The sequence below is a fragment of the Sinocyclocheilus grahami genome, unplaced genomic scaffold (assembly GCF_001515645.1).
Source record: "Sinocyclocheilus grahami isolate Dianchi unplaced genomic scaffold, SAMN03320097.WGS_v1.1 scaffold251.1, whole genome shotgun sequence".
Taxonomy (NCBI): Eukaryota; Metazoa; Chordata; class Actinopteri; order Cypriniformes; family Cyprinidae; genus Sinocyclocheilus; species Sinocyclocheilus grahami.
The window spans coordinates 801,271-813,225 of record NW_015505430.1 but is presented as its reverse complement, the minus strand read 5'-3'; the positions used below and the strand labels follow the sequence as shown (position 1 = coordinate 813,225).

The 11,955-nt window shown below is 42.6% G+C and overlaps 1 protein-coding gene across 1 annotated transcript in view; it reads left to right on the top strand.

Annotated features, from left to right (window-relative positions):
* Positions 1-5,436: 5,436 nt before the first annotated feature.
* The window catches only part of ntd5 (ntl-dependent gene 5), a 26,457-nt gene continuing 19,938 nt past the window's right edge, over positions 5,437-11,955 (top strand). Inside the window, exons 1-3 of the mRNA XM_016289738.1 lie at positions 5,437-5,531; positions 6,736-6,882; positions 7,015-7,206. Of these exons, the coding sequence (XP_016145224.1) occupies positions 5,465-5,531; positions 6,736-6,882; positions 7,015-7,206 (406 nt within the window). The 5' untranslated portion in view covers positions 5,437-5,464. The remainder of the gene's footprint in view (positions 5,532-6,735; positions 6,883-7,014; positions 7,207-11,955) is intronic.

The following is an 11,955-nucleotide window of genomic DNA, read 5'->3' as shown; positions in this document are numbered from 1 at the left end:
GGGGGGGGGGGGGGTTGAGTCGCCTCGCGTAATGGAGAAATTTAATCACTAAATCGTTCTTGCCAACTGACTGCCTGTCAATACCATTATGAAAGACTGAAATTGCAGCTATGTATACTTTGAGCACAGAGGGTGTGCGGCCGTCATCTAAGTGTTCTTGTAAAAAGGACAGAATGAATGAGATTGAGCAGGTCGCTGGATTTATATTCTTTGAGTTGCACCAATTAGTGAAAACCTTCCGTGTCTGGTGGACGGGGCTCTCGCTTCAGAAATGGTTCTCATCACTTGCTGAGGTGATGATGCTGAAGAGGACAGGCTCCGTTGAGCGGCCAAACATCCAAGTCCCATAGCACCAGATTGGGGTGCCAGATTGAGCCGTTTACCTGGGAGAGGAGATCCCTTCTCAGAGGAATAGGCCAAGGAGGGCTCAATAACATTTTGAGAAGGTCCAGGAACCAGGGCTGGGTGGGCCATTTCAGCACAGCTAGCAGAACTGGTTCCTTCTCGTGTCTGATTCTGCACAGTACCTGATGTAGGATGTTTACTGGGGGAAAAGCATACTTGTGAGCTCTCAGCTAAGAGTGGGCAAGCGCGTCCACTCCCAGAGTGGAGGGCTCGGTCATGGAAAAAATTCCTGTACAATGAGTGTCCTCTGCTGATGCGAAAAGGTCCATCTCCGCTTGTCCAAATACTTTCCCGATCATTTCCACGGTCTGGGGGTGGAATCTCCATTCCCCCTGAGCCACTCTTTGCCTTGATAACATGTCCGCCCCGCAGTTCAGGTGGCCCGGGGGACATGGACAGCACAAGTCGACAAGAGATGCTGATCAGCCCATAACAACAGGCTTGTCACAAGCGAGAGCGGATGCCTCCTTGGTGATTTATATACGCTACCACTGGCATGTTGTCCGTGCAAATGAGAACATGTGTGTGATGAACTTGAGCATAAAAACTCTTGAGCACCAGGTGAACTGCTTTGAGCTCCAGGCATTTTATGTGCCATTTTTTCTCCTTGGCTTTCCAAATGCCGGACACTGGGTGGCCGTCGCCGAGGGCTCCCCAGCCAGTGCACGAAGCATCTGTCGTGATAACTTTCCTCTCAAAAATCTGACCAAGTGTGACACCTTTTGCATAGAGAGCTGTATCCATCCAAGGGTTCAGGGTCTCTAAACATCTGTGTGTCATTAATATACGTGTTGAACCGTCTTCAGCCATAGTTGAAACGGCCGCATCTGAAGCAGTGCCAAGTGGCACACTGCTGAGGCAGCTGACATCAGCCCCATTGCTCTCTGAAAGCATGTCAGGGAGCGTGACTTGCCTTCTTTGAACACCGCTAGTAAATTCATGATGGCTCTCGAGCGCTTTGGAAGCAGGTGGGCTTGCATAGAGATAGAATCCAAACTCAGACTCTCCATGGGTATTTCTGCTCTTAAAACTGGAGCATTTGAGGCTTGAACTTCCGATGAACTTGCGTGCAAACTGAAGACTGTAGCCATTTATTATCGTGTTCAACACCCATTCTGATATACCTGGTAGTATTCTCCACACCTCCGTGAACAGTGAAAGAGGCTTTAGCATGACAGGATTCGACAGCTTGCTGCTGAGTGACAGGGGTCTGTGATAAACATGAGTGCATGTGACAGCGGGTAGAGGAGAGAAGCTCTTTTTGTTAAGTTTTTTTGGTTTTTATAGCACAAACATGTGGAACAAACACAAAACGCAGATGCCACGAGTCCTTGGGATGCACCGAAGGCTCTGGCCAGGGCGGGGCTTTGGAGCTGTATCGGCTCATGGTTTATAAGAAGAGTGCTGAGCGGACGAGGAGCGCGAATGCACGGGAGGAAGCATGAAGCTTCATTTCAGCATGAAGTGCCGCCCTTGATTGCTTTTGTGCTTCAGAGAATCACTCTGGGAGGGATTCAGCTGATCTGGCAAAAAGCCCTGAGGGACTGATAGGGTCATTCAAAAGGATGGCCTTCTATGCATCCCTCATGTCTGTCAGTGTTAGCCATAGGTGCCTGTCTAGCACAACCAGGCTACCCATGGCACGACCGATAGACTGCGGCGTCATCTTAGTGGCTCGCAGGGCAAGATCAGTAGCGAGCCAGGCTTCAGTATTTTAAGGAGAAAGGTGTTTCCTCTATGTGTCAACAAAGCTGCACACAACATCGAGAGACATCTCGAAAGGGAACCAGTTTTGTGCCAATGACCCTGCATCAGTGTGGAAAGGACTGAAAGACATCAACTACAAGACACCATCCCCCAACTGGCCAATGATTTGAATGAGTTTTATTTCAGGTTTGAAAAATCCTTACTCACACCCCACACTAGGGCTGCACGATAAATCGTATGCGATATTTAACGCGCATCTTATCAGTAAAGCCGCTTCTGTAATCAGCTGTAAATCTCCATCACCTGCGGGCTTTCACATTGAGCAGTATTAACTACTCAGAGCCGTTGTTCACTGACGAGCTGTTCAAACCCACGTTCATATTCACGCGATTTTTTGCGCAACTCGTCAGTGAATATCGCATGCGATTTATCGTGCAGCCCTACCCCACACCCATTCTGACCTTCTCTCCATGGATATATTAACACCTCCAGCAACCCCTCTCTCCCCCTCCTGCACTTCAGGTCTGTGAAAAAGATGTGTCTCAGGTCTTCCTGAAACTGAAGAGAAAGAAAGCACCAGGCCCAGACGGTGTTACCCCAGCCTGTCTAAAAACCAATGCTGACCAATTGGCCCACATCTTTTCACAGATATTCAACAGATCACTGGAGCTGTATGAAGTTCCTGCCTGCTTCAAACACTCCACCATCATCCCCACCCCAAAGAAACCCAAAATTATAGGATTAAATGATTATAGACCTGTGGCTTTAACATCTGTGTTCATGAAGTCATTTGAAAGACTGGTGCTGGCCCACCTGAAGGACATCACTGGACCCTTGCTGGACCCCCTGCAGTTTGCTCACCGAGCAAACAGGTCTGTGGATGATGCAGTCAAAATGGGACTGCATTATTTCCTACAACATCTGGACAGACCATGGACTTATGTGAGGATCCTGTTTGTGGACTTGTAAGCACCAGCTTGTAAGGCTGGGAAAATTCTCACCCAGCACCCGCTCCATCAACACTGGTGCCCCCCAAGGATGTGTTCTCTCCCCACTACTCTTCTCCCTGTACACCCAACGATTGCACCTCTAAAAACCCCTCTGTCAAGCTCTTGAAGTTCGCAGATGACACCACACTTCTCAGCCTCATCCAGCACAGAGACCAGTCTGCTTACCGAAAGGAGGTTAAAGAGCTGACTGTCTGGTGCAGTTATAACATCCTGGAGCTGAACACGCTCCAAACAGTGGAGATGCGAGTGGACTTCAGGAGGAACCCCCCTGCACTCCCCCCACTCACCATCATTGCCATTCAAGTTCCTGGGCACCACCATCTCTCAGGACCTGAAGTGGGAGTTCGACATAGACTCCATTGTCAAGAAGGCCCAGCAGAGGCTGTACTTCCTTTGCCAGATGAGGAAGTTCAACCTGCCACAGAAGCTGCTGATACAGTTTTACGCTGCAGTCATTGAATCCTTCCTCTGCACTTCTATAACTGTCTGGCTCAGCTCAGCTCAGCTATCAGATCAGATCTTAGAAGATTGCAGCGGATAGTCCAAACTGCTGAGCGAATCACTGGTACAACCCTCCCCACTCTCCAAGAACTGCACTCATCCAGAGTGAGTAAAAGAGCTGGCAAAATTATTCTGGATCCCTCACACCCAGCCCACTTCCTCTTTGAACTGTTGCCATCTGGTCAGCGCTACAGAGCACTGAGCACCAGAACGGCCAGGCATAAGAATAGTTTCTTCCCTCAGGCAGTCCATCTCATGAACAGTTAACTTGGCAATAAACGTGTAATACACAACACTACTTATACATTTATTTATTTAACACACATACCTCTTTTTACATTTCCTTGCAATTGTACATAGGCCTAACACATCTGTACACACAAATATATTGTCTACTTTGTAGGTCACATAAAGTAATTAATTGGGTAGAAATGTCTATATATATATATGTAAAAAAATATATATATATTTTTTAAAAACTCTGTAATCAGACTTAAAAAGTCATGTAAATTCATCTGAAATAAAAAGTGTAAATCCTGAAGAATGCTCAGATATTGAAACCTCCAGAATTAAAGAATTTAATTATTTATTATTATTATTTTATTTTATTATTTTAGCTAATTTTTATTAATATTTATATAAATATTTAATTGATTAAACTCATTTAAATCGCCACTCCTAGTTTGGAAGTTTGACAGTGAGTTGAAGTACCAAAAATTGGGGGCCTTCAAATATCGTTGTTGACAATGGCAGACCTCACAGTTAGACTGTTTGAGAACCACTGCTCTCAAATCCATTGTATGGGTATCTGAAAAATCATATTGTGTACTCAAGGAAGGTCAACTAATATTTCAAGTGCCACAAAACCATTTTCCTGTGATGAGTTACATTAGGAAGTCTTTAGACAGAGAGCTTAGGAGATGTTGCATGAAATCATGGGTCCCTTTTTGTTTGTTTTACAAAGAACTATTTTCTGAAAAGGTGCCCCCCCTCCCCACACACATTTTTACAGTCTAGTTTATTGTCCAGGTGTATAAGCACCCGTAGACCTGTATCATCTCAGTGTCCTTACCCTGGACATGAAACCAGGAACAGAATGGGAAATAAACATACAGTACATTTATGAAGGCCTCGGTGAGGTGTTTCCAAAGTGACCCCTCCTGTCTTCCAAAGGCAACACAGATTGTCCGATATGCTCTTCAAAGTACTTTCATTCTTAGTTTTGCGTTCACTCTTCCTCAGTTTATAGAAAATGAAGAGAGAGATAGGGTGAGATAAAGAGGTATGTTTCTCTCAATAAGTGTGACATTCATCAAAAGGGTGAGATCTAGAAACAAATCTGTGAACGTAACTTGAATATGTTTGTTTGTTGGTTTAGCTGGTTGCTCTGTGTGGACGCGTGGTCACATTTATCTGTCAAAGTGTGTGTTTACTCTTGTTAAAGGAAGCAGGTTCCTTGCTGTAGGATGCTGAGTTTAAGTGTTGAGAAGAATCTGTATCAGGATGGTCACTTTGCTACAGTATCCAACTTGGAATGGTCTGTGTGTATGGGGAGACGAGTGTATCCATGAGGCCTGTCATTTGATGTGGGGGTGAGTGTTTGCGCTCATTTGTCATCAATGGAATTGGGTGAAAGGTCTTTTTTTCTGCGGAATTCTACCCAGCATTCAAAAAACTCAATACGATCCAGATGTGTGTGTTCTTGCATGTACGGCGACTTCACTCCTCCCTCGCCATCACACCATCACAAAACCCCCTCCTCCAGACTCTCCCCCATCTTTATATGCCCTCTCCTGTCTCGCTACCTCTTTCATAACCTCTGCTGTGAGTGTCAAGGAAAGATGGAGCGATCTCTGCTTGTGTCTCTTCTGTGTGTGTGGGCCCTCAGCAGCCTGTCTGCAGCATCAGGTGAGCGCGTTTGTGTGCATGGGTGACTGAGAGAAAATGAAAGAATTTATGAAGATTTGATAATGAATAATGAATGAATGACAGCTCATGTGATGGATCTTTGCCTTGTTGGACGAGTAAAAAATGTGGAGGCTCAGTATTTATGAATTTTATTCTTTATGTAAAGAAAATATGATGATTTGTATTTCATTTAAAAATGCATTATGGTCTCCATTTCATTACTTATAAAATTTCTGTTCACCCAAAAAAAAAAGAAAAAAAAAGTGTTTGTGTTACACAAAGAACTGTTAAGTTTTGGAATGACATAAGTGTAAGTAAATGGTGACAGAATTTAAATTTTTGAGTGTACTGTCCCTTTAAAATCTGTGTTCGATGTGTGATTTTGTCATTTACTACTACCATCCCCTCCCTTTCACATACTGCCTTGAGAATCTATTTCTTAGAGGTAGTTTTCCATGAAATTTGGAATGCACACATACATATGCAGTGGATCATTTTCTGTTTCAGTTCAAAATCATTATCATAATCAGCAATGCATATTTTGCTCTTTAATTCTACTACCAACATTCTGTTCTATTATGAGTTTGTAACATTTAAATGTTTCATCCTGTTTATGGGTGGGCTACATTTATCACTGACTGGTTTATGTGGATTTATTGTGTTAAACACCTGGTTCAGTTCAGAGAACAGTGTCTTGGACAGACAGCCAGACATTTAACAGCCTGCTATTTTATGGCACAGATTACATAAACTGTGTGATGTTGCTTGCATGTACACTACTGGTCAAAAGTTAGGAATAATAATTCAGATTTTTAAAATGTTTTTGAAAGATGTATGCTCACCAATGCTGCATTAATTTGATTAAAAAATAAAACAGCGATAGTGTGATGTGTTGTTACAAATTAAAAGAAGGATCATGTAACACTGAAAACTGCAATAATGGCTGCTGAAAATTCATCTTTGCCATCACAGGAATAAATTACATTGCAAAATATATTCAAATATGAAACCATTATTTTAAATGGTAAATTGTATTGTATTTTTACGGTATCAAATAAATGCAGCTTTGGTGACCATATGAGATTTATTTAAAAAAATATCTTAAAAATCTTAATTATTACAAACTTTTGACTGGTAGTGTATGTGTAAATGATGTGTGCATTTCTGCACATTTTTAATGTTTCTGTGCATGCTTATCTTAAAGTGGATGCAACAGAACAGTGTCCAGAGAGAATACTGGGTAATGAGAGAAGACAGACCTGCCCAAAAAAGTGTCAGCAAGATAAAGACTGTGGAAACAAACGTCAGTGTCTCTGTGATGGCCAGTGCGGACTCAGCTGTGTGGCCCCAGGTCAGAGTTAGAAACCCCATGATGCATCTAAACACACTATTACGAAACTTAAAAAGCAAATAAACCAACACGATGACTAATGATATTAAAGGCAATGTTCAAAGTTTTCATGTGATTCTTCTCTGTGAACAGGTCGTACGTGTCCATGGCCTCTCCCACCTGGAAACATTTTTGATTTAGCTCTCCTTTCCCCTTCACCCTCTTTCTCCGCTCTGCTTGAGGTTCGCTGTAAGCCTGGGTTCACCATGCGTAACGGGCTGGACACTACAATACGCCGTTGCCAAGGTGACCGGCAGTGGAGTGGAGATGAAACTGTTTGTACAGGTAAGAAGGAGAAAACATTTAAACTGTTATGTATTGTTTTTTTTTCTTCAGTTCTTTTTACTGTTTAGACAAGATGACACATCCTAAAACAAAAGAAAACACAGAAATAGAACAAAAGGGACGTAACAGTTCTTGAGAACTTGATTCTTGAGAACTATCTATCTATCTATCTATCTGGCTGGCTGTCTGTCTGTCTATCTGTTATTCTATCACTCAATCGTTCTGTCTTTGGAATATATATAATACATCTTAAAGTTTCTCTAATGGATTTTGTTGCACCTTAGGTTTAGCAAAGAACCCTCCTGTTATACTTAAATCCATTTTTCATTATAATGGAATATGAACTCTCTCTATGTTTCTTTGGAGATCAGGAAAACGTCTTGTTATTGGATTGTAGGTCTGTATAGGTATAAACTATAACAGAGGAAAAGTGATGCCCTCCTGTGTTCTTTAAAGCACTGGAACATAGATTGTTTCCTAAATAACCATAAAACCTAAAACTGTTCTACTATGGCCATATTTTCAACTAGAGGTCTGCAGAAGGTCTTGCAGGTGATCCTAAAACAGATACATATATGAAATAAATAGTATTATAAACATAAAAATGGCTCAGAGAATTATAGAAGGTGATATTTTTTGGTATATTAGTGAACATTACTATAGTGTAACCAAGAAAATTTAGCATTTCTATATTGAAGGTCCTTGGGTTGGTTCAGAGTCTAGATGGGGATCTCTGGGTCTGTAACATTTAAAAATCTGATATTGCATAAATACACATTAAAAATGGAACATGACATGAAAACATCAGTCCTGTTGCCCTCATCTAGTTTGTAAACCATGCAGTTAATGTCAATATTGTGCAATTCAGGGGGAATGCCTTCATAGCAGCAATATTATGGTAGTGATATTGAGTGCTACCGACCATGAATGCAGGAAAAAATGAGAAATATGTGTCAGTGTCTGCATAATAATGTTTTTCTTTTGTTGCATGAGTAATAAAAGCTTAGAGCTTGTGGACCTGGGTCACCACTTGTGCCTGAGCTTTGGCGTTTTAGTCTTTAGACTCTGTGGAGAGGAGGTGTGAATCGGCAGAGCTGCAGGCTGCAGCATTCCCAGTATCACCCCCTCTGTAACACATGCATACATTCACACACACATTTCCTGGAGTAACATGAGAGGTAATTCTAGGAATGAGCTGTCAAAAGAGCCGAAGTGTGGGCGTTTTGGGTCTGTGAGAACCATCATGCAGTGCTCTATTATCTGCAGATCAGTGACATGGAATATTTAACAAGCAGAGACAGGCATGTAGATACGCTGGATTCACACACAAAGTTCAAGCGCATTCAAAGCTGAATTGATGTACAACGGAAATTTGGTATGTATGCATGTTGACTGTGTGATTTCCTCCCCCTTCATTAATCAGTCATCCTCACAAAAGGGGGAGAGATTTGATACATAACTGCATGAGTCAACTGCTCAAGAGGGAATGTGAGAACAGCTTGTTCCAGATGGATTTTTTTCTGATAAAACTCAAAATGAAGCCGCACATTCTGTCCATCCATTATCTGGGTACCCGCTCAGCCACACGTTGACCTGTGGATCCATTCCCTATATATCCATCTGTCCATTCACCCAGTCATGTATTTGTACTAATGCTACCTCATCTAATGCAGCAGATAAAAGCTCCAGGCCAATATCCACAGGGTCATCCATTTGAATTCCTGTCACGACCATGTACCAAAATCCAGGGAGGCTGAATAACAGAGGGGTTTTAGTTGTAATATCTCTGCTCTTAAGGCCCATTCACACCAAGAACGATAACTGTAAAGATTACTGTATTAGTGTCCAATGGACAATAACGTTCTGTTTATTTTAAAAGTGTGCTGCAGTTTTTTTCATCTTTTGTCATCACCTCATGCTCTTTAAAATGGGGTAGATTCAGACTGGCTGTCAATGTTTTTATCATTCATCAAGTTCTGAAAGTGATTCCAACAATATTTTTTCTCTGTGTTGTTATGGTTATAGTTGTGGTGTGAACTTCCCTATTCTCATAGAATTAGAACAATTTTTAAAAATGTATTGTTCTTAGTGTGAACAGGCATTGACTCGTTTTAATGTGACACTCAGAAATACATAAAATGCTATGCAATGACCTGAATATACTTCTGATTTCTAAAACTTTTGTGTTGCAAAACTTTTACATTCGCTTGCCAAACATTTTTTTTTAAGTATTGCTTTTCACAAAGAAACTTTGCGCACAAACATTGAAAAACATACTTTTTCCATCTCATATTATTGCCACCATCAGTTTTTTGATTGTTCACAAAAAATTACCATGTGTTTTCTCTCATCGCTCTTGTTGTAATGTATTGGGAAGCCAGAATTTGTATCCATCAACAGAAACATGCATTAGCCGAACTCTAATAGACCATATTACAGATGCATTGTCAGATTTAAGTTGAACCGCGGTCCTAGTGCATGCTGAACTGTGAGTGGAGAACCGTACGGTTCGATTTTTTACCAAGAACCGTTGCACCCCTAGTTCAACTTGAATCGCACCATCACACCATCACCACCGATGCATACAGGGCAGGAGTTAGATGTGATGTCAGTGACTGCCTCTGATTTGCTTTTTGAAGCTACTCCAGTAATGTCTGGAGCTGAAAAAAATTTGCCTGCAGATAAATCACTTTGCCTGCAGATAAATCACTCTGGCAGTGGCACTCATTGTATCTCCTGATAAGGCACTTCATGAAAATGTGCGCTGTTTCAATGTCGAGTGCAGACACACTGATGAGCTACTGTCCCGTGAATACAATTCTACAGCAAGCCTTGGCCATGTTTCCAATTCCTTGGCCGAACATGCTTGTAACTTTACATTCCTGTCTGAGCGAAGCTTCTTCTGACCCATTAGTGACAGAACTAACTAAACTCTCTTTACAAGCAATGGGTGTTATTGCCAGTCACTGTGGCACCACTTTAGGCACTCTCGTGCAAGCTCGAGGGGCAGATTTGGTTGGCTCCATCTTCCAGGTGTGTCAAAACAATTTGAGACGACTGCCATTAGTCCCCTGTTGAATCTTTGGATCAGCTGCACAGGAAGCCTTGGACGGGCGTGTATCGGTCTCTGAAACAGGGTCCTGTCATGTGGGGACAGCTTCTGGATCCATGCCACCTCCAACAGCCTCTGGTGGATGTTGGTGCGAGACCTGCATATAGACTTCCTCAGCATTTCCAGCATCGGATCCCACGAGCTCCTTCACCTCCTAGGCGTGTTGGCTCTCAACTGCGTGGACATCAGTCTCATGTTCAACACCCAGGCCATCAGCGACGTCCCCCCACCTCTACTGAAAAGCGTCCACGGGATTGTTGACGCACAGATGTCAACTGTGGGCTGTTTTACGGAAAGTCACTTGGAGCACATCAAACATCAAATAACATCAAATCACTGGCTGCTGACTACTCTTTCGAGAGGGTACCGTATACAGTTTCGCTGTCGACCCCCTGTTCATACTGGCACGAGTTCATGATCCATGCCAGGCAGAGGCACTTGCACACGAAGTCCAGATTTTGCTGCGCAAGGGTGCCATAAAGTTAGTCGACCCTCAAGTTCACCCCGGGGGATTCTTTTCCATTTATTTTCTGGTCACCAAGAAGGATGGCAGGTTTCGGCTGATCTTAGACTTGAAAAATCTGAATCACTTTCTAAAGTTCCTTCTGTTCTGGATGTTGTGCACAGCAGATGTGCTGCAGGCGGTTATGCCACAAGACTGGTTTGTGAAGATCGATTTAAAAGACGTCTATTTTTATGTTCCGATTGCTCCAGAACACAGGCGATTCCTTCGGTTTGCGTTCATGGGAATGGCATGCAGAAGCAATTTCTCCTCAGAGGAGTTCCATTGGGACCTCCAGCTGCTCGATGGGAGGTCATCAGGGCAGATGCCAGTCTTTTTGGATGGGGTGGAGTCTGGCACAGAAGAGGAGTGAATGGCACTTGGAAGGGGGCCCTGCACACAGCGCACAAAAATGATCTAGAGTTGACAGCAGTGTTTCTTATCCTTCTTAATTTTCAGTCTGTTCTCAGGGGAAATATGTTCTGGTACACACAGACAACAGGGTGACAGTTTTTTATATCAATCATCAGGGAGGCACAAGATCACGGAGTGCACTTCAGGTGGCTTGCAAACTACTTGTCTGGGCTCAGACCAACCTGCTTTCCATCCAGGCATTGTATCTACCAGTCATGCCACGGATGCTCTTTCACGTGGCAGGGTGTCACATAGGGCTGAACGATTAATCACAATCGCGATAATATCGCGATATGACAAAACACAATTTTTTTAACCGCAAGGCTGCGATTACATTCTCGTCATGTGACTCGCGAGAGTAAAGCAGTCTGCAGAGGAAGCATCAAGTCAAGTCAAGTCAAGTCTGCTTTATTGTCAATTCTTCCACATGTACAGCACATACACACAGAGAATTGAAATTGCGTTACTCTCAGACCCTTGGTGCATACAGATAACATAAATACAGATAGGTACAGATTAAATACAAAATACAACTATACAAATATACAAATAAGGTAAAATGTAAAAATATATCTATATATATAAAGCACAAGGCATATGGCAGATAGAGTGCAAACCAGTAAAAGTAAAACAGTGCAGATATAGTGATTGTAGTGCAAAAAACAATGATTTGTAGTGCAAAAGAGCTTATTTCGACTGATTAAAGTGACAGTGTGTGTGT